Below are 22,362 nucleotides of genomic sequence, written 5' to 3'. Positions count from 1 at the left end.
TGCTTTATCCAGAGGTAAGAAGCACCTAATCCTAAAAATAATGCATAGCTATACTGCTACTTCTTTGCCCATTCCTAATCTAGAATGTATATAGACTGGATTTGTGACAAATCTCATCCGGGTCTTATTTTTCCAAATTCAATTTTCTGTAATGCTGTTTTTGTTGGGTATATTTTTTTCCATCCAGTAAATTATCAGTGCAAAAAGATTACTGTCTGATGGTACTTTCAGTATTACTGTATTCAGTATTACTGTATTCAGTATTTTATACTCCTGTGTGTTCCCACCATTTTATCACACACACACACCCAAAAACCCACCGGGGGCAGGGGAAAGGCCTGCAGAATGCCTTTTTTTGACCGTCAGTGCTATATATTCCCAATCTCAAAGTCTCCAGATTCCTATTTGCTTGCATGTTTTTTAGCCATCTCTCTTCCAATGCATTCTATCCGGTAAATTCTTGACATAGCCAGAAAAAAAGTCCTTTAGTGCACATTATGGATTAATTCTAATGATCCTTTCAATCTACCCATGTTTTAGATGAATAAAAACATAATGACATAATCACCTTCCCTTTGGTCAATTTTGATTCCATTGTCCTCCTTCTCATTCCAAGTGGCTGAACAATCCACCAGGCAGATCTTCTAAATGTCCCTTTTATCTTTGGGAAAAGCTGTAATAGTGAACTCTTTGATAAAAGGTTTATATTTTCATCTGCCATCTTACTTACATGGATAGGTCTCTATCTTCAGTCTGCACTTCTTTTTATTTGCAAAATGTGCAGTTTGCTGAGCCAGCTCTTTTGGGCAGACAGCAGTAAACTTCTGAATAAAATAAAGTCAGGATTGTACTGAAAAATGGTTTCCCTGCACAGCTGAGATGTATTTTCCCAGTTCTGTGGGTTCTGTGATGGCTTGTTTTCCTTACAGAAAAGGAATCTATCATAAGGATCTAAAGTAGATTGATGTCTAAAGCTAGTATAGTTAGAAATTTGACTGAGACCTTAACTAACCCTGTTTTACTGGCTTTTGAATCATGGCTATGAGCTCAAACAGCAGTGGTTCCTATATTCCTTTTCCTATGTTCTTTACACCATTGAAGACAATGAGAGTCCTCTAGGCATATTTATATCCAAGTGATAAAAGGAACTGCTTGACCTTGGAAAGAAAGAACCCTATATTGCAGAATGAGAATTGTATGTTTTCCAGGTGTGAGCAACAAAGGACTTTATGTATCTCATACCTATTCCTCAATGTTTATAGGACAGGATTCTGGAGCTGCACCTGTTCAGTAAAAAAAGAAAGACCAAAAGCAAATGGTAAACCAGAGAAAAGACAGACCACATAAATGCAATGGGGCTGGGGGGTGGGGTGTCAAGAAAAGAGAGGGAAAGAGAATATTACATTTATGACCCCCAGAATAACTTTTAAAGAATGTTTGCATGAGGACTCTGGGGTGATAATATTCTAACTTGGGAATGTACCAATCAATATACTGTATATCCAATCTGCTTTATTGTCCATTTGTCACAGCATATTTGTGTTCAGATTTTATTTTTAAAAAATACAGAGGAAATAAAAGCCCATTCCATTTACTATGAAGTAATGACTAGAGTGTCTCTTTATCATTATTATAAAACACAGACTTGCTTTAGAAATACAAAAGCAAGTAATATACCTTAATAAGGCATCATGTGAATAGGCTTCTGAACATGTTACATCTCAGAGATCAGTGCAAAATCCCACAAGGTTCTTATACTTGTGGTTGGGGGATAATGACTCAGGAAAGCGAAGTTATAGCTTGAAATGACCAGATAGTTAATTAGTACATGAATACAGCATTCATTCATCCTTGTTTAATTAAAACTGCTGGATTGGCGACTACTTGTGGCACTAAAACATTTCACTTTCAATAAAAATCACTTTGCAAATTGCCATTAAGGATCCTCTTCTTGCTATTTTTTTATTTAGATATTCAAAGATGGGGAACCTGAGAATTAAATAGGTCTTGTAGACTTTATAGATATATAGAAACTTCCACTCACTGTAGCATATGCTTATGTATTTTGTATAACATGTACATTTCTATAATATGTATACCGGAGACAGAAGTGGTTCTTTTCTTCCCATCCATCTTCTTTCTAAGTGGGCCTTCCTATCTCCACCATTCTACTTGGAATGTGGATAAGTAGCACTTACCTGTATCTGCTCTTAAAAAAGAGAGAGAGAGAAGAGACTAAAAGACCCATAAGCCAAGGCGTGAAGTTTACCCAGAAGATGCTAACTGGAATAGGAGTTCAAACTTTGGAGTGAAGAAAATGGAGTGTGAGGGAAACTCAAGGACAACTTCAGAACCTCTGCTTTGCCAGCCCAACCATCTTCAAACTCCACATGCTAAAGGGCTTAAAGCCACATGCATCTCTGCACAGCAGATCAGAAAGCCATTCTAAGTTCTGCTTGAGTGCAACTTCCGTGACACCGAGGCAAGACCATGTTGTTTCTCGAGCAGCTGTGGAGAAGCAGCATGGCTTTGCTCAAAGATTCAAGAATTAGTCAGCAGGCGGCAGAGGTGGCAGAATGTTTGGCTCCATACACAAACAGTGAGGGGAAGGGATCAGCAGAAGAATCTTGCAAGCAGCAAAGCCACCCAAAGGTATGCAAGCCAGAAAAACTGAAGCCGCTTCTTGTGGCAGAAGAGTAGTTATTAAATTTATTCCACAAGGTCCCAAGGTCAGAGCCTCCCTTCTTTTGAATCACCATAAATACTTCAGGTGATACTGCAGAAGAAACTTTTCAAGTGCCTACATATACAGCCTGGGCACTATAAGAGATGGACATGATTCTTATCCACTACAGTTCCCAAGTTAAGGTCCTATTTTAAGCTCTGACTAAGGTCAACTGTGGAAAGGAATAAGGAAATTCTATTGCATGTTCTTCAGAAAATCCCTCCAATCTCTTTCTCATTTCTAGGCATCTCTGAGGAAAGAAGGGGTCCATAGTATTTGATGGAAACAAGCACTCAATATATTCATTTGGTTACCCACAAGGCAGAGAGCATGGGGAAAATGAATAAAAAGTTGATGCCCACCAAATGATTTCTCCTAATACTCCCACTGTCTCAGAGAACACCCAGAGACTCTCGTTTGGCCTTTCTGACCATTGTCAGCCATCTTGTTTTTGGCTTTTGTGTGTGTGTGTGGGGGGGGGGGGGAAGAGAAACAGCCCTGACATTCAGTGTTAAGAATATTTATCTAAAATTGTAGACTGAAGTAATGAAATACAGGTAGTCCTCAATTTACAATGGTTCATTTAGTGACTATTACAATGGCACTGAAAAAAGTGACTTATGACTATTTTTCACACTTATGACCATTGCAGCATCTCCATGGCCACATGATTTACATTAAAATGCTTGACAATGGGATAATATTTATGACGGTTGCAGTGTCCTGGGATCATGTGAACATGTTTTGTGAACTTCTGACAAGGAATGTCAAAGAGGAAACCGGATTCGCTTAACAAAAGTGTTACTAATTTAACAACTACAGTGATTCACTTAACAAATGTGGTAGGAAAACTGGTAAAGTGGGACAAAAGTCACTTAACAAATTTCTCACTTAGCAACATAAATTCTGGGCTCAATTTTGGTCGTAAGTCAAGAATTACCTGCAATTAGATAACGATTTTAATTTAAATTTTGGCAAAGATAGGATTTTCTAAAATGCTGTTTTGAAGGTTTGCTCATATTCAAGAATTCTCTTTTCCTCCAGTTGAAAGCACAATTGCTTTTTTAATCAGCTGGCTCAAAACAAAGAGACAAGCTGTTGCTCTCCATCCTTATTTGTTCAGTGTGCTGGCTGGCAAGCTTGGCATGGACCCAGTGCCACATTTTGTGAAACAGACTTATGAGCTTACTAATCACTGTTTTTCACCCTTTCTTTTAGTAGGCCATGGTTAAGCATTTCAAATGGTTAAGTATTTCAGAGTAGTACATCTAGTATATACTTCTCATCTTGGGGAGCTAGAATGGAGAGTATCTCATCTGGTGCTCTTATTGAATAAAAAGGAAAAGAAGCACAGAATAAAATGCACTTTTCCCTTTAGCTTCCAGATTTCTTCTGGCCTCCTCGAGACCTTTAGAAAAACTGTAATAAGCATTTTTTCCCACCTGTTTTCCAGTAAATTTGGTACGGAGGCAGTCTTTGAAAAGCCAAATACTATACTACTGCTAATTAATATCTGATATTAAGCTGCTCAACTATCTGTGCAAATCAAGCAGGATTACAACCATTTTAAAAGATTACAACTGGAAAGGTCATGAGTTCATATTAAATTGTATTTAGATAACAGATAATCAGAGTTGGAAGGGACCTTGTAAGTCATGTAGTCCAACCTCCCGCCCAAGCGGGAGACCCTACACCATTTCTGAAAGATGGCAGTCCAATCTCTTCTTGAAAGTCTCAAGTGATGGTGCTCCCACAACTTCCGAGGGCAAGCTGTTCCATTGGTTAATTGTTTTCACTATCAGAAAGTTTCTCCTTATTTCCAGGTTAAACCTCTCCTTGTTCAGTTTCGTTCCATTATTCCTTGCCTGGCCTTCGGGTGCTTTAGAAAATAGCTTGACCCCTTCATCCTCCCTGTGGCAACCCCTCAAATATTGGAAGACTGCTATCATGTCTCCCCTGGTCCTTCTCTTTACTAGACTAGCCATGCCCAGTTCCTGTAACCGTTCTTCATATGTTTTAGTCTCCAGTCCCCTAATCATCCGGGTTGCTCTTCTCTGTACTTTTTCTAGAGTCTCAACATCTTTTTATACTGTGGTGAGCAAAACTGGATGCAGTACTCTAGGTGTGGTTTTACTAAGGCTTTATAGAGTGGTATTAGTACTTCCCTTGATCTTGACTGTATCCCTCTGTTAATACAATTTAGGATTGCATTAGCTTTTTTGGCTGCTGCTGTACACTGCTGGCTCATATTTAGCTGGTTGTCCACTAAGACTCCAAGATCCCTCTCACAGTTACTGCTATTGAGCCTGGTTTCACCCAGTCTATATGTGTACTTTTGTTTTTTCTTGCCTAAATGTAGGACTTTACTTTTCTCTACATTGAATTTCATTTTGTTAGATACCATGACATTTGGTTAGGATTTACCCAGTTCTGTACTTTTGCGTATGTGAGAGCGAGAGCGGGGGAGAGAAGGAATGTGTGGTTATGTATGCAGGTATGTAATTAACATACCTATAGAGGTAATATTCCAGAGAACATCTTGTTTTCATCTTGAAATTGAAATGACCTTGCATGTGCCTGTGTTTAAATGATTCCCTCTCTAGTAGAAAGATGGTATTGTTACTATTGTTGCAGGTCTCTTATCAGCAGGCACATATGTAGTTGGCACAGCAAAGTCTGGATTATCCACAAAGTTCCCCAAATGGAATAAATTAGGAAGAGAGACAAGATGACAATAGGAAAAGAGATTTAGTTTGCTCATAGCTATGTAAGGAAATCAAGGATGAGGAAAGCTCTCCTTTCAACCACATTGAATTATTATGCCAACCAAGAAAGAGGCAGCCTTGAAACTTTGGGGAAGGTGAAATAAGCAAGGAGTAGGTTGCCATGGTTTTTGAAATGATGGCAATTTTACTGACCTGATGGAAAGGGTCTGGTGCACCTCTGTTTTTAAAATGTGAGGTACACACCAAAGAAAGTGAGGTATATTTATCTAATTGAAATCTAAAGAAGTAATGAATGCAGAGTTAAAAATCACAAATGTTTTTTTTTAAAGAAAGAAAAAAAAATCTAACCAGTCCTTGACAGTGGCGTTGTTAACACATCCACATTTCAGTTTCTTCCAGACCCATAAAAGGACAGTCAGTAAAGTTTATAACCATTCAACAACATAGAGAAAATGATGGGATGGGAGCATGGGCTAAGGAAAAACAAAAACTGGTACTGTGTTGGCACAGAGTGAACATGAACTTTCACACTGATGAAATCCAGTGGGGGGCGGGGGGGAAAGATCAATGAAAGAGGGAAAAGAAGAAACAAATCATACCCAGAATTAGTAACCAACTAAAGTTGGGGTTGTGATATTGGGGCTTCACCAAAGGATACCAAACATGTCTCTGAGGAAATTATGCTCATGCTTGTTCATTATCTGTCATTACTGAGCTTCCTATGTGGAAGGATAAAAAGAAATCTAAGGACTTCTAGCAGATGTAAAATAAGCTGGAGAGGTGGCAGTAATCAGTTCTTATTATGCTAGGAAATTAAGAATTGGTCATTTCATTGACTGAATGAAATAGACGCTATCAAATGGATTTCCCTTCAGATGTGTTCAACTATAATTTCCTAGCTGGCATGGTTATGGTCTGGGGACTGCGGGAGCTGAAATTGGTTCCAAAGGATTCCAGGATGGGAAAGCTGAACTAGATCTACTAGAATCTACTACTCAAGAAGTTCCTTTTCTACCTACTGGAACTATCTGCCTGTAGAAGAGTTTGTCTTTTATTTCTATACATCTTGCTAGATGTTGCTTCTTAGATATTAACCTTTAGTCGTTAACCCTTGCTCAGAAGAATCTTGACTTTGATCAAGCTTGGGCTCAGATCTAACTACCCAACCTATTTCTTACAGCAAATGGGTGCAATCATCTTCAAACGACACACTTAAATTGCTTCCAAATTTGTGGCTTCCCTTCAAAGTACTCTGAAAACTATAACTGTGTGAAAGTGCCAGGCAAACTGAGATTGGTTAGTTTATAGCCCAATCCAAAACCAGCTGTGCTGCTAGTATCACCCTTTTTATTTTCTTGGATTTAAAGAAGTTTAAGAGAGAGGGATGATTGTGAAAAGAGTGAGGGGGGAGGGAAGCAGGGCAAGGGGAAAAGAAATGTAGGAAGGCAAACAGCAGGAAGTAAAAAAGGATACCACCAACGATGCGGTTTAGGTTAAACCTGGCTCCCACAGTCTGCAAAGATTAGAGACTGGAGGATTAAGGTATTCTAAGCAGTTTCCTAGAAGGTACTGAAACCGCAATTATCAGCATTCACTGAAGAAAGCCACCTTAGAAATTTGCTTTATATTTAGGAAATCTGACCTTTATCTCTATGATCTAGAGTGACGTAAGCAGAGGTGGGCAGGAGAGGGAGACAAGAGAGAGTGGTTTTAAGTATCAGGAAGATGCCACACAAAATAGCATTCTCCTTCCTATCCATTTCCCTACACTGTAGGACTCTAAATAGGTCTATACTGTGATCAATGGCTGACAGCTCTCAGGTGGTGGCGGGTTTTAAAGCAGAGGAGGGATATATACGAAACTGTCCTCCCGCCTCCCTTCAAAGTTCATGTTCAGCGGACAGCCACTCACCAGGTAAGCGGGCCTCAGAGCACACCTTATTGTCCAGAACTTTCACGCTTGCGTTGCCAATGTCATTGTTATTGTCACACTCCATACCTAGGTATGCGCCTGTCCTTTGGCCTGCAAGGGAGTTAATGCAGTTAGAGAGGGGGTGAGGCTTGGTTTAATTCTGCTTCTCTTTAAGGTAGCAGAAAACATCACACACTTCAGAAATGAAGAAAACCTCAACAGTGGCCAAAAAGATGGAGCAGCCTTCTCCAACCTGCTACCTCCAGGTTTGTTGAAATTTCAAATCCCCAAATTCCCAATTACAGTCTCCACTAGTTGGGAATTCTGAGGACTGAAGTCTCTACATATCTGGAAGACCTCAGGTCAAGGGGGACTAAGGTAGAGAGTGGACAATAAGAGATGGGGATGCAGCGGCCAAAAGCTATTGTGGCTGGTTTCCTCCACCACCTCCATTTTCACTTCCTGTTTCAAGGCTATCCTTGCCAATATGGAAATATAAATGGCACATAGGGAGAGATTTGATCTTGTACGTAAAGGTATCAAATAAACCAGTCATAGTGCCACAGAGAAAGTTCAAGGAAAGTACCTATTTTGTGGTTTAAGTTGTCTCTGGCTGGCATCTATGAAATATTCTGAACAATCAAAAAACAGTAGAAATTTGATTTTGTTGTGACAAGATGGTAGAGCCAGATAGGATACAATCCCTTCTCCAATAGGTTTTGTTCAAACGGCTCTGAAAAATCACAGCATTTTCCCCAAAGCTATGGGTTTCATTATTCTGGGCAAGATGCCAAGAGAAAAATAAAGATCATGATAAGGATCTATTGAATGCATCAGTTCACCGTTACAAGGTTTGGACAAATTTTAAAAATAAAACAAAATCTATGCTTAAAAAATAAAAGGGGGAATTCCCATTTGTATACTGCCCGATAACATTCATCAACGTGAAGCATTTCTGACTCTGCTGACAATGAAAAGTGATCTAATCAACCATAGTGTTTATTTTAATATGATTTACCTTCATAAGAATTTAGATAACCTAAAAGTGTTTCTGGCTAATACTCAGATCTAATTTAGACTGCAGAATGAAACCAAAGCTGAAACATGTAGAGGGGATTGCCTCAAAAGGAAACACAAAATTATTTTTAATAATGTTAACAGCAATAATAACTTTCCCAACTTTTAGGTAGTCTCAAGAAAATCTGGGGATTTAGTCATTTAATTACAAAAGAACAAGCTGAGACTTTGTAACACCATCAATTTGCTCCCTGGAAAAGGGAAACTCAGCTGAAGAAAATCCTGCGTCTTTCTCTCTTTAATGAGACCAATTCATTGACTTTTAGCCCCTGATATGACCATATCTCTAAATTTTAACTATGGAATACATGAAATCACTCAATGTCAAGTGAACATAAATATGTTAAAATATCAAATTCCTTGGTTTCCCAGGGGATGAACTGCCTTTTAATTTATTTTTTAATTGGGAACTTAGGGAATGAAAATTACATACCACTGTGAAATAATAAATATTAAAATCAGTGATATGTTTCAGGATTACAGGTTTTCATTTTAATAGAATGTCTTGCCAGCCAGATACAATTTCTTTTTAATTCAAGTGGACATATAGTCAGAATTGCAGAACTCTGAGCATTATGTTCAGGAACTTGGTTCTAAAACTAATAAAATACTCTCCAAGCATTTTTTTTTCAGCAATGAAATGTTGAATGGGGATATTATTCCAACCCTTGTAACTTTCAAACAATTGGAGTCAAAAATAATTTGCTGATCTATTGCCAGTTGTTTCTGCCCATTTTTCCTGAAAATAAACAAAGAGAACTGGCAGAACTCTTTAAATTTTCCATGTTTTCAAATTTCTTCTACCTGCTCATTTAAGAAAGGCCTTTCGCTTGGAAGTATAGCAATTCTGTTAGCAAAACTGAGCTTGTGCCAAAGCTTGTGTCTCAGCTCTGCTCTTTCCTTTGTTCATGATGAACCCTGGCTCTGCTAGTTATAAAAGAGAACCAACATGGGGCATGAAGCAATGCTGTATTCTGTGTTACCATCTTCCTGTGTGGGAGAGGCATCCTCTTCTTCCATGACATCATTCCCCTGCCAAAAAAAAAAAAAAGATAAAGTATGAATATACAAATCAATGACTCATTATGTGGTTAGGATGATATTAATATTCTCACAGCATTCTGTCCTCCAAAGGTGATTGGAGAAGCTATAAACCTGGCTAATCCTTTTGCAAGGGCTTGCTCTAAAAAGCATATAGAACTGACATCTTCTGAGTTGGATGTACAATTCCAAATTATGTTTTAAATCACAGTGTCAGGGCTCCGGTAGTTACCCCCATTTAAATCATGAGTCTCTTGCCGGAGTTTCAAATTTTAAAAAGATTTATTAGGGGTAAACATGCCGGCGCTGCCTGGGTGTAGATGACTCTGAGACACATAATTCATTGTCACCCTTGACCCTGTTTTTTCCCCACCCCCTGAGTGTATCATAATTCATATTCTCCAATGGGACACATCCATAGCCAAGAGTCATCAATCATACTCTCCAACTAGAATTTTGCACGACAGAAACCTCGGTCGCCTAGAAACTATCTTTGAAAACATTTATAGATTACACCCACTGCTTCCCCTTCCCTTTCTGTTGGTAACTCTAAAGGACCACAGAAATATTTTATGAGTTGACACACAGATCTGAATGCTGGCCTATAGATAGTCCCCCCGCTTTTCCCCCACCACAAAGCACAAGGTAAATTTTTATAAGTCCATTGCAGTAATTTAGATTAGGCCAAAAGGAACAGTTCAATAAAACACCCACACACAAGAAATTATACAGACTTGATGGACCACTAGGTCTTTTTCTGCCTTCAGTTTTCTATATTTCTATAATAGGCTCAGCTAACCATTCTACCCATAGTAATTCAGTTTAAGTATATTGAGTTTCTCCAGACTAGATTGTTTGTTTGCTTGCTTGCTTCCTAATTTATCTACACAATTTATATGGCTGCCCATCCTACAACTCTGAGCATCATATAAAAATTAAAAACAAAAAACGTACTTCAGCGATCCAAATATCGAAAGATGGTAAAAATCATTTCCCAGAATAATTACGGTACAACTAACTAGCCAGCAGAGTTCACAATTTCCCAGACCAAATCTTGGGGGAACAGCCAAATCTTTAGTGCTAACAAAAAAAACTAGCAGGGGCCACCTGGATCTCTGGGGGGATGCTATATAATAGAGCAATAACTGCTCTGTTATTGATCCAGAGTATTTCCTGCATCTTGTTGTTCTGTGAATGACTCCCATTTCATCATTGCTTTAACCTAGAATACCATTAGACCTCTGGCTCCTGATCCTAAGAATGATTCCCAGCTATCTAATCTACCTTTTTGGGCTTTACTGTTTTACTTTGCCCTGTGGTTTCCACTTGTTTTGTGTTTTTCCTTGTAGTATATGGTTAAAAAAGATTTTGCATACAAATAGAAACTATGACTCAGAGACAGACTTCACTTTCCCTGTTAAAACAAGCTTTCACATACAGAACTTTACCTCTGCATCTCGTTCCTCTGCTGAGACACTGACAAAATTTTCATCAGGAGACTCAACAGGGGTTGACTAAGAAAAGAGAAGAGAGAACTGAAAAAGGTTGATGGGCAAATATCCTATTATAAGGACAAAATATCACCTGCCAAATCACGTCCACTAACCCAAACACAACCAAACATTGTTTGTCTTTCTGAAATGCTAATTTGCTTCTTTACTTCCTCCCTGAAATGAAAAGGAGGCATTTGAAAAGATATGGAGAATATTTTCCAGGGATCAGTTCCTGCTGTTCCCAGGACAATGTCAGGGTGGCTACAGACACCTTCTTGGCAACTTTCTTGAATATTAAATGTGTCCACTCAAAGTTGCATTCAAAACATGTACTATTTTTTTAAAAAAACCACTAGGTCGGGATTTCTTTTAAAAGTGACAATTATTATATGAAGTAATTTGCCTGAATAAGTTTGCTTGCCTCAAATCAGGAGCTACTTTTCTCATCCCCCTTTATCGCAGATTCTGTTGCTGCTCATCCCTTGACTGGTCTGGAGTTTGATCTACTTACATCTCCTTCTGAAGGTACCTCACTGACAACAGCAGGGGATGCCGTCATGTCTCCCTCTTCTTCAGTGCCGGGGGCTACATAGGAACCTGACATGGAAGACATGGTATCTGTGCTGATTTCGGAGTGCTGACTTTGGGAGGAGGCCATAGACATGACTGACTGAGCCAGACTGCTACTAACAGGATCTAAGGGAAGAAGGGAGGTGGCAGACAAGGCAGAGTTAAGAGAGAGATGTTAGAGGAGCCACCCTTGTGTCCGACCACTGCTACAATAGTATTTGCATCTTGCTATGTAATCTTGAGCATCATTTGCTGGAATGGTGGGATGCACTTTAACAAAAAACCAATCAGCCAGAAGTGTTTATGAGTGCCCAAGTTTCAGTGGCAGTTTTACTCTGAACAATTACATTTCTTGTGCTGCTGGGCTCAGAATATAGTTAATAAGATCAAATAGTATATCTAGCTTCTACTGAACTGTCTCTGGACAGTTCATTAAAAAGTTTGTCCAGCTTGAAACCTACAGATGAGGTGATGATTCTATGAACCAGCAAACTTCTTCACAAATGCAATGGCATAGTTTTTCATCAATTAATGAACATAATATCCTGGAGTACGGGACATATAGGCAGCACATGTGTAAAATCATTTATTTGGAACTAGGTTATAGGGTGGATGTGAGGCAGGTCCTTTAGGTGTTTCTAAAAATCTTGTAAAGAAAACTGCAAGGACGAGTAAGGCAGTCTCCAAAAATCAACACTGAGCCAAAGGCACAAAATTCAACTTACATTAAAATGGAGGACAGAAAAGAGATTAGAAACACCGTTTCTACTATACCTTCTGGAGAAGAAATGGTAGAAGAAAGAGGTGTTCCTGTGCATGAAGATGGATCTATTGCTCCTGAGGAGGATAGGGTGAGATTTTCACTTTCAGGTGTCACACCACAATCCTGAAAAACAGGGAAACCATAATTTATAATGAAAAATTATTATGGAGTAACTATTAGAAACAGGATCAGACTCAGTCACTCAGTCTGACCACTATATTAGCTTACACAACTAGGACACTTTCATTATATATGGTTTTCTCTTCCAGAACTTGCCAGCCAACATGGCCGTTACTGAGAATTCTGAAGGGCATTAAGGCTAGGGGAAATGGGTAGATTCCCCCAAGATAGACTTAAATTAAGAAAGATGTGAGAATAAGAAGAAAATTTGGAAGGTCTTGAATCATTTTCACAAACCAACTCAAGCATTGGAAAATGTAACCTTTTCAAGATCCGTCTTAGAAAATGTTACACTCTAACCCAGGGGTGTCAAACTTGCAGCCCACAGGCCAGATATATTATGTGCTGGTCCCGCCCACACCCGGTTTAGCGAAGGGGGGGAGTCCTGATATGTCACATGATGCCACCGTGACGACACAAGATTGACACCCCTGCTCTAACCCAAATCCATTTCAATAGAGTAGACAATTTTAAAAGGGGTGCTATGTGATACTTCCTGTGGACACCCCTTTGGGTAACGGAAGTCCTATCACTTTCAGATAGTAAGTCCTCATTACCCCTAACCAACAAAGGTTTTACTCAACACTTTTCTATCTGGCAAAGCAATTTTAACTAAGGTGAGAGGAATTCCAGAGCTTGTAAAGTTCAGTTCTCTTTCAAGGTAGATATTTGCAAACACCTCTGATTCTTTACCAAGTCTAAATTCACTAAAATGCCTGCAAATGCTGATGGATTTAACTCCTATATACAGTATGCAAAGGGTAAAATGTTCCTTTCCCTAATGTGTATTCTATACTGTATGTCTGTTGGAAGAAAAAAGTAAGCAGCAGGCTCATGTAATATTTAAAAAAAAACAGGAATTTTAAAACATTCACCTCTCCATGAGGACAGGGAGACTTCCTTTGGGAAATCCTGACTTCAGACTCACTACAAGCCTTATCTTCTTCTTCGTGTAACACTGAGGAATTCTGTGAGATTGACCTGGTGAAAACACACAATCTAAAATTGACTCCTTTGTAGAAAACACAAACATTAGAATGATGAAATGAGGGGTCTCCAAAAATGCTACAGAAGACTCCAGTGGCCATTGAGAGCTAGCTAGATACATTAATTTACAGAATTACAGAGTTGGAAGGGACTTTGTAGGTCATTAAGAAATCTAGTGGTCAGTACAGGTTTCACAGGCACCTGTGAATAATAATTGCGCCTATGACAATACTCAATGACGTTCATGGGTTCTCACCATTTTTTTAATTATTATTTCTTTAAGAAAACTGAAATGGAAATACCTAGACATTCATGAGATCTACGTTCTCCAATGAGAACCTGGCCATTTTTAAAATTGCAATAATAATTAAATAATTGTATGAGTGACACCAAGCAAAAATCATGTCAATCTGAAAAGATTGTTGACCAAAGGATTGTATTAGAGACAATAGACTTAATAGGATATCAGCCATAAGGTTTTACTGCCTGCAGCTCATCTACTGTTGTGCAAGAGGGAGATGGCGGGAGGTCACTTACTTGGACAGGCTCTTCTTTAATTTATGTCCTTGATTGCCACAATCTGATAAGCGTTCAAGGGAAGGCAGTGACCTAATGGGAGGCAAGTGGCTGTCACTGCCATATGTAGGTAGCATGGCTGACACATGGCTGTCCCCGAGCACACGGACAGGAAGAGCGGCTGGGGATGGAGTGAGAGGCCCATTAAGGGCTTCCAGCAAGGAGACCACCTCATAGCCAGGAGGGATGTTTTCTGAAGACTGGAGGAATGGAGAAGGGTATGAGAGAGAGAGAGAGGTTATTCTTAAAACAGCAGGAACTGTTACCAGGAAGCTCAAGACAGAACAGAAAGCTCCAACAACTCTCAAAGAGTACACAAAATACAAAGAGAGACCAGGATCACTCTGGAACAGAGTTCCCTTCAAATCTATGGAAATCAAATTGCTTTTAAAGGGAAGTTAAAGATCTTTGTTCTGCATTACTAGGTTACTACAGGCTTTAGTTTTAATTATTCTTTTTTTTTTATCTGAGAGTTTTTGTCAATATCTGGAATATGTACACACACACACACACACACACACACACACCCCTATCCCAAGAGTTTGTTTTAAGGTATTATTACTGATTACTGGGGCTTGAGCTAGCTTTACTGAATTGATTTGCAATTGTTATCTTTTTTGCTGTCTTGTTTTTAGACTATGCCTTGGTCATGGTATGTAATAATTAATTAATATTTGCCAATAGGTTAAACTCTTTATTCTAAGCCAAGTAATTTGGATTTCTCAGCTTGAAATGTTTTAGCTGGTAAAGAAAATCATGGTGCTTTTATGATCTGAAAAATGATAAACAATCTTGAAGCATAACAAGGGCACACAAAGAACAGTCTTTCTGAACATAAATAAAAAAGACCTTCGCGGTCCCACTCTTCTATACTTTTGTCATAAAAATAAAGACTTAGCTTACTCCTGCAGAGAAATTCTTAACTCATATTTCTACAGATGATACATGCCACTTCTGTAGAAATGGGAGGAAAAATGTTCTATGAATTCTCCAAAAAGTAAGATTAGGCTAAAATTCTCTTTCCCGGCATCAAGTTTTCTAAGTGCACATTTGTTTAAAGACAAATACTGAACAATATGGTCTTCCCTGTGCAGGTTGAAGCATTATAGTTCAAAACACCTTACCGGCTTTGAATATCACGACTTAGTTATTGAGATATTCTGGTTCTCTCCTAAACTTCATACTAGATCTGTGCTTCAGTCTGGATGCACATTAAAATATGGCACTAGCAACTGCCGTAATCATCTCATCTGCCAAGATGCCAGCAAGTTCTCTAGCTCCTGGGTTCCCGCTTCTGGCGCATCATGTTTACTTGCTTGATTCTGCTTGGGGAATGACTGTTACGCAACCTGAGCAACCTGGAGGTAATTTTTTTCATATTTATTTTTAGAAAATATATTTTGCCTTTTCACTGTTTATAAAAAAATCCCAAGGAGGAATTTTTTTTGGCTTCTTTCTTCTGTGGCACTAGTACAAGTTAAAATGTTTAAACAAACATTTTTTTTCTTCTGTGGTCATGAAAAATACTATACCTCTGAAATTTACTATGACTGTAATGTCTCTCTCAGTTTGGTATAATTAGTTTGGTAATATGGTATAGTTGTGCAACTGGTTCTCATTTTGCACAATGAAGGTATCTACATCTGTTCTCTCTTTTTTTTTTTTGCACTTTTACACATGCAACGGACATGGACTGGAAATACAGAAAAATCCATTCAAATATGGTCCTTCTTCTCAAACACAAGCAGCTCACAATAAATACTGCATGAATTGGTTCTTGCTTGTCTTCAGAGTTTTTCAGTCTCTTTAGGTAAGATCTGGGCTTGCCACTTCCAGCTCTAAATTCATTACAACTTCATTTGTCAATGGCATTTCTTTCTGGATAACTCTTCTACAGAAAAGGTGGGAGTGAAAAAAAAAATCCTCATGGGGCTCAACTCTTCTCCCAAAAAGAATGAACAGCCCAGAAGTACCATCTCAGCATCTGAACAATCAATCCACCAATACTCACTGAATGTTCCTCTGAATCTGATGTCTGGGATGCAATGATAGGGTTGAAGTTGGTGGGAGAGAGGGGTCCTACTTTTTTTCTCATGGCTCTGATCTGTAGCAAGGCTCGAAATGCTGTGAGGAAGACATGGGAGAGGGATGGAGAAAGAAATAAAACACATTTCAAATTCTGCTGCAAATTTCTGTGAAAAACCAACCAAGATAATAGATGACGTTGACCACTAAAATACAAGTAAAATATGATCACTATCCTTTCTCTTCTGATGGTTGTTAAAAATTAAATAATCTTAGCCTATCCTGGGTGTAGACAAATAGTTCATTTCTCGAAGTGAGAGGGTCAAACAAACATAGGATCTTCCAGAGAATACTCAATCTCAAAATTTTTAAAAAGAGCAGGACTTACGCAATCTGCAGATGGGACAATTGTTAGCTTGATAGCGCAAGGTGTCGGCACAAGTGTTGCAGAGACAGAGATGGCGGCAGGGTAAGATCAAGGTGTCTCGGACGTCGGAGAGGCAGACTACACACTCTGCACTATTGTCACTCACCTCATCCTCTGCCACCTGAATTAGAAAAGCTTGCTGGTATGCATGTCCTTACAAACAGATGTCCACAGTGAATTCAATTCGGGAAGGAGGAAGGGAGGAAGGAGGGAGGGAGGTTTTTAACATACACATTTCCAGACAATCTGGTTGAGATTGCGTACAACATGTACATTATTCTCCACCTTTATCTCTAGTTCTCACCTTTGAATCCTGTGTGTTATATTTGTTTTCTATCCCATAAATTTCCTGAAGGAGATAGCTCACTCCATCCACCTAGAAAAAGCACCAACACTGAAATTACGTGGGAAAGTAAGGGGTCAAAAGGGGATATGAAACTCCAGAAAGAAAGACTGCAGAAACAACTTTCTTCTTTCTGTTTTATTTTTCCCAGTGAAAAACTGCATTATTTGAACTGAATGGGCACTTTTCAATAACAGGAGGAAAATGCTTACAGTGAATTGGTGACCACCTTACTTTTTATCCACTGGTTGGTTAAAAGCTCTTTGCAACCAATACTGTTGGAAATGGGCTGGATGACCATCAAATTCCTTGCCATTGCACAAGAAGCTTTCCCTAAAAAGTAGCAGGAACTAGTATGTGCGGGAAAGCTGAGAACCTGATCCCACCAGCCGCACACTCACCACTTGCTTTTGTTTGAGGGGTTTCACACAAAAGCCGCCGTCCGCATGCTGAGAGGAAGAAATACAAATGTTCAGATGGTCTTCAACATCACAGTCCATCAAAAGAAATTCTAGAGGATAGGTGTGATGAAACAGAACTCACTCCCTAAAACACAATTATAGCCCACAAAGAAAATGTCTCCTATTCATATCATGCCTGCTTTTTTTCCTCTGAAATTTAACAATCACTCTCCTTTGAACTCAGACCATTTTTTACTCTCCCAGCATTATTCTACAAAACTATCATTGCTCAAAAAAGACCCCTGTAGTTTCGCTATCTTCCCCTTCTTCTTCATTATATATTGTTAACCTTGTACTATATATTTTATTTCATTTATTACATTGGTTCAACCTGCATACATTCAACATGGAAATTTAGGTTCATGCATTTTGCACATTGGATCAGCAAGAACAGAAGGTTTACCTTCTCAAAAGTTGCCAGCAATACATGACAGTGACCCATATGCTCTGCAAGACAAGGTCAAAATTGAGGTTCAGGATGATACATAATTTTTCCAGAAATTGATGCAGACTGTACATTTCCTCCCCTGTGGTTGTTCTTAATAGCAGTACACTTAATTGACCACAATTATAACCAGGGTAATTAAATATACATATATGGTTCATTGCAGATGCTTTCTAAGGGTTTCAGTTATTAATGATATTCAACAGGACACAGAATTAATTTAATCGGCAGCAATTTTTAGAAGGTACAGTGGCAACTTGCAAAACATGTCAATTCAGCTTCCTGTTGAGATGCGATCACCATCTGGAGGATGCTGATTATTTGCACCCATTCCAATTTAGCTTTCAGTGGGGATATGATACTGAGATTGCTTTGTTCACCTTTTAATGAAAGGGCTGTACTTGAAACTGGCTGAGAAGACTAATCCCATTAATTCTCCTGAATCTGTAACCAATTTTTGATACATTGACCATGGTGTTCTTTCTGAACTTTCAGAGAAGATTGGGCTCTACAGTGGTTCCAGCCTTTCTAAGTCTAGAAAGTGATGCTGAGGTTTTATTGTCTTGTACTTTGATTGATAGGATGGCAACATCTTACAGGATCCAATCTCAAACACATCCTATTCAACAACTACATGAAACCACTGGAAGAAGTCATCTGCAGCTGTATAAATGGGTGTCACTAGCATGCATTTTATCGGTGAGAGGGACAGCCTTTAAGTTTAATAAATTTAATAATTTGACACTTAGTTCACTTGCTCCTTCCAGCAAGCTCCAAGTAAGCAATTGGTAGCTGGTTCAGTTCAGTAACAGGCTGGTGAAGGAGAACATCCTAAAATTAAATCCAAACAAAATGGAGGTATTATTGGTAAAGTATGAAACTGAATAAGAAATTGAGATACACCCTAGTTCAGATAGGAATGCAAGCCCTCTGACAGAGTAGGTTCACATTTTGCGAGAACTTCTTGATCTTCACTTGGATTTGTAGGTGATGTCTATGGCAGGAAGCACATTTGCAGAGTCAAAATTAGTGTACTAGCACAATCTTTCTTAAGCCAGAGATTCAGCAATGCTATTACATGCTTTGATTGACTCCTGTTTTGATTATTGCAATCTACTGTACGTGGGGCTTTCTTTGGAGAATGCCTAGAAGTGCAATTGATGCAAAATGCAAGAGCTAATATGCTAGCCTGGAGAAAATACAGAAATTCTGTCATGCCTGTTCTTTAAAAATTCCACTGAATATCAGACGCAACTATCACAAATTGAGATAAATTTAAAAATCCAAAATGATTTCCATTCCAGGGGTTGCACAAGAGATCTCATATGTTGCATCAGGCAGATTAATGGATGGAGCAACCCCAGAACACAAGGAATGCGCAGAAAGTTCTGGAATAAAAGACTCTGCTCCCAGGCAATGAAATACATCATAGGAAATACATCCATTGTCCAACATCTCCCAAAATTAAGACAATGTGTAAAGTTGTATCTTCTTTAGCAGGCTTTTGCTCAGGGATTAAATTTTCAATTTTAATTAAAAAAAAAAAACCTCTTGCTTTTCACCATTTCTTTGAACAGAAAAGCACACTATATACCAAATAAATGAACCATGAATATGATCCTTAAGAGCATCCTTACCATCTCCCTCATCTACCACTGCAAGAACCACCATGGGATAAATTTCACGGTCCAGATCAAAGCTCAGCTGCAAAAAATGAGAGGCCTGAGGTAAAAAGGCAAGTGATCTTAGAAAGTAAAATACAGGTAACATCACTAGAATTATAGTAATCCACTCATGTGCCCAGCAAGGATTACCACAGGTGTGCAATACTATAAATGCAGGCACCCTGGGAAATACTCATTTAGAAAGAAATACCTGGAAACACTCTGCTTTTTAAAAAGACAAACATACATGTGTTACTCCATTAGTGTAATACAGTAGATTCTGTTCCCAGATAAAGATCTCTATTTCGTGAAGCATGCACAGGCCCTGAGGAAATATGAATCTAATAGGATAATTGCTCAAAAAGGTAATTTCTTACTATCAATTTCTTTGAAGCATGCTTCTTCCTTACCTCTTCTTCAGCCCATTCTGAGGGATCAATACTGTGGGAAGGCAAACAGAACTGCTGGCATACACCTCGCTTATAATGAACAGTCTCGGAGTGTAAACTGCTCTCCTTAGGGATATAACTATAAGAAAAAAGTGGATAATCCAGAGTGAACAACCTCACACAATGCTCTTATCTTCCCAATCTACAGAGAGTCTTCCAAGATATCGAACATTATCTTCTGGTGGCACTTAAAGCCACCTTTAGATTGACTCAAAAATTGTCTTGTTCTAGCAATAAAGTTATATATCATTTTTGCTTGCCTGTAATATATTTTATTGATACAGTTGTTTTATCATTTTAATTGCAATGCTGCTGTGAAGAATCCCTAAGACCTTGAAAGATGTGTAAAAAATTCATCCCTAAACAATTAATGTTGTTACTGGCCTTTCAGTTAATCTTGATTCTTGGTGGTTACAAAAACAAGTCTCTGGAATTTTCTTAGCAACATTTTTCAGGAGTAGCTTGCCAATTTTTCTTGCTGGCTGGCCAGCTGTCTTCTGGGCCTAAGACGAGACTAGAACTCTGTCTCGTAACTTCTAACCAGCACTTTTAACCACTCCACCGAACTGGCTATCATAAACTAATATAATTAATGCAGATATCACCCAGAAAAGAGCTCTTCTTTCAGGCATGATATCAATATCACATTTTCATTTTTGTGTTACTCCTCTTTTAATTTGCTGCTATAGTGTTTATTAAAATATAAATTTCTCAAATGAAAAATAGTCATCTGAGGTCTTATTTTCAGGGCCATCCAACCTGCAAGCCTCGTTTGTTTTCCAACTATGCTGATTGATTAGGAGCCCCCCCTCCCCCCCTTTGCATTTTTGTAACATCAGCATATTTCAGTGTAAGCTGACTCTCAGGAACACTTCCACAATAGTACTGTTTTTAGAATCTGCAGTGATCATGTATCACAAACCAATTCAGGGTGCATATGGCCCTCAAAAGCCCATTTTAGGCTAAATTCTGCCACAACACAAGGCAGGAAAGTTTGAAAGTACAATTCAGGCACATATTTGTTGCAAGCACCTTGGAGATCACCTTTTCAAATAAGGCCATTAACCTCTGCTTAGCTGATTTCTTCTCCAGCATTCCAACTCTCCAAAGAGATAAGACAATAAGCAGTACCGTCAGCTGTATAATCTTCCCTATTTCTGAGCCTGATGCCTGTCTCCCCTTTCTCCATGTACTCATCTTAGCTGTCCATGGGAGTCACTTGTGTGAATTTTGTGCCCAGTTCCCTATCAAAGATCCAGGGAGAGTGGCACCAAGTCCCTTGGCTAAAGCCCTTAATTCTACTAGAAGTAACAACACAGAATAGAAACAAAAGTGAGAGATAAATTGATTTAATTTTTGCAGGATTTCTTTTTAAAAGGATAAAACTAAACGTGAAGTCCTTTTGAGGCTGGCTTCCTAGCTTCCTTCTTTAATGGGTCCTTATCTCATTTCTTCACCCAATGCTGGAACACAGCGTTAATGCCCCAGGCTTTGTTAGACAAAGCCAGCTGTGTGCAAGTGGTAATTAACTACCAACGGTAGAATATTTTGATTGCTATACATTGGATTGTGTTTACTATCACTGCCTTTATTTTCTACATTGTAATTTTCAGTATCTGAAAATTCAGTATTTTCACGGGGAGGACTGTCCTTAACAGTATTGTTTTTCTTCTGAAATTATTTTCATTTTTCTTTATGATATGTGTGGTGTGCATATTACATGTATGTATATGCATGTGCACAGATACCAACAAGCAAACACACACTTGCCATTCAGATTGGGTAAAGTTAATTCTAATCTTTTTATACATAATTGTTGATTTAAGATATTATAGAGCTGCTTTACTTTATACCATATATCCAAAACATATTGGGAAATTTTAAAACCTTCTATAGTCTGATTCTGGGCACATGGATTAATTTTACCTAATGTACAGCTGTTCGTCATGAGTTAAAATGTGTTTCTCAAAAGAGTGATCTTGGAAAATAATATCATTTTCACTTTTACTCAATCTGCAGTATTTCAGTGCTGAGAAAAACACAATTCCTTTACAAGAGAATGCCATCATTGCGATTGGAAGTGGGAAGCTTCATAGAGTGGCAGATTCCATCGACACCTATAATTTCATGTTATATTAAAGCAAGGCTCTTTTTCCCCCCCAATGATGATCAGCAGGATAGAGAGAACTCACTTCTCAGAACTCTAAGGGAACATTATTCTAAGGGATAAAAGACAAGGACTTCCATGCATTTAGGCAGCGCGTAGGTTTAAGAGGATAGTGTCTATCCATTCTGCTGTCAATTTTTACATTTTTTTCAAACTCCATTCATTCAGCACAATTTCTGAACTTAAGACTCTCCCTATAAATATGGCCAAAAGGAAATTGATGTTGTGATCGCATGTAAGATACTCTTTTCAAATCTCACACACCAAAATGGAAGTTAATAGGAGCAGGCTTCTTATCATACATACATGAGCTGAATTTGATGGAGAACTA

At 38.6% G+C, this 22,362-nt stretch overlaps 1 protein-coding gene across 6 annotated transcripts in view; it reads right to left on the bottom strand.

Annotated features, from left to right (window-relative positions):
- The window catches only part of RNF157 (ring finger protein 157), a 92,107-nt gene that overhangs the window by 6,187 nt on the left and 63,558 nt on the right, over window positions 1-22,362 (bottom strand). For 3 of the 6 annotated variants that reach the window (XM_087924805.1, XM_087924801.1, XM_087924799.1), the window contains 15 exons: window positions 19,826-19,943; window positions 19,389-19,455; window positions 17,710-17,753; window positions 17,247-17,294; window positions 16,807-16,878; window positions 16,464-16,623; window positions 16,062-16,174; window positions 14,012-14,250; window positions 13,363-13,468; window positions 12,319-12,430; window positions 11,486-11,670; window positions 10,930-10,995; window positions 9,424-9,472; window positions 7,364-7,474; window positions 1,243-1,283 (listed from right to left, as the gene is read on the bottom strand). In XM_087924805.1, coding sequence (XP_087780931.1) covers window positions 1,243-1,283; window positions 7,364-7,474; window positions 9,424-9,472; window positions 10,930-10,995; window positions 11,486-11,670; window positions 12,319-12,430; window positions 13,363-13,468; window positions 14,012-14,250; window positions 16,062-16,174; window positions 16,464-16,623; window positions 16,807-16,878; window positions 17,247-17,294; window positions 17,710-17,753; window positions 19,389-19,455; window positions 19,826-19,943 — 1,531 coding nt within the window. The remainder of the gene's footprint in view (window positions 1-1,242; window positions 1,284-7,363; window positions 7,475-9,423; window positions 9,473-10,929; window positions 10,996-11,485; window positions 11,671-12,318; window positions 12,431-13,362; window positions 13,469-14,011; window positions 14,251-16,061; window positions 16,175-16,463; window positions 16,624-16,806; window positions 16,879-17,246; window positions 17,295-17,709; window positions 17,754-19,388; window positions 19,456-19,825; window positions 19,944-22,362) is intronic. The other 3 variants (XM_087924802.1, XM_087924803.1, XM_087924800.1) reach the window with 3 other exon arrangements.

This window comes from Pseudonaja textilis, chromosome 2 (genome assembly GCF_049901715.1).
Source record: "Pseudonaja textilis isolate UNSWEBS1 chromosome 2, rPseTex1.2, whole genome shotgun sequence".
NCBI classification, from domain to species: Eukaryota; Metazoa; Chordata; class Lepidosauria; order Squamata; family Elapidae; genus Pseudonaja; species Pseudonaja textilis.
Note: the sequence above shows the minus strand (reverse complement) of the source record. Positions and strands in the feature narration are given on the sequence as shown.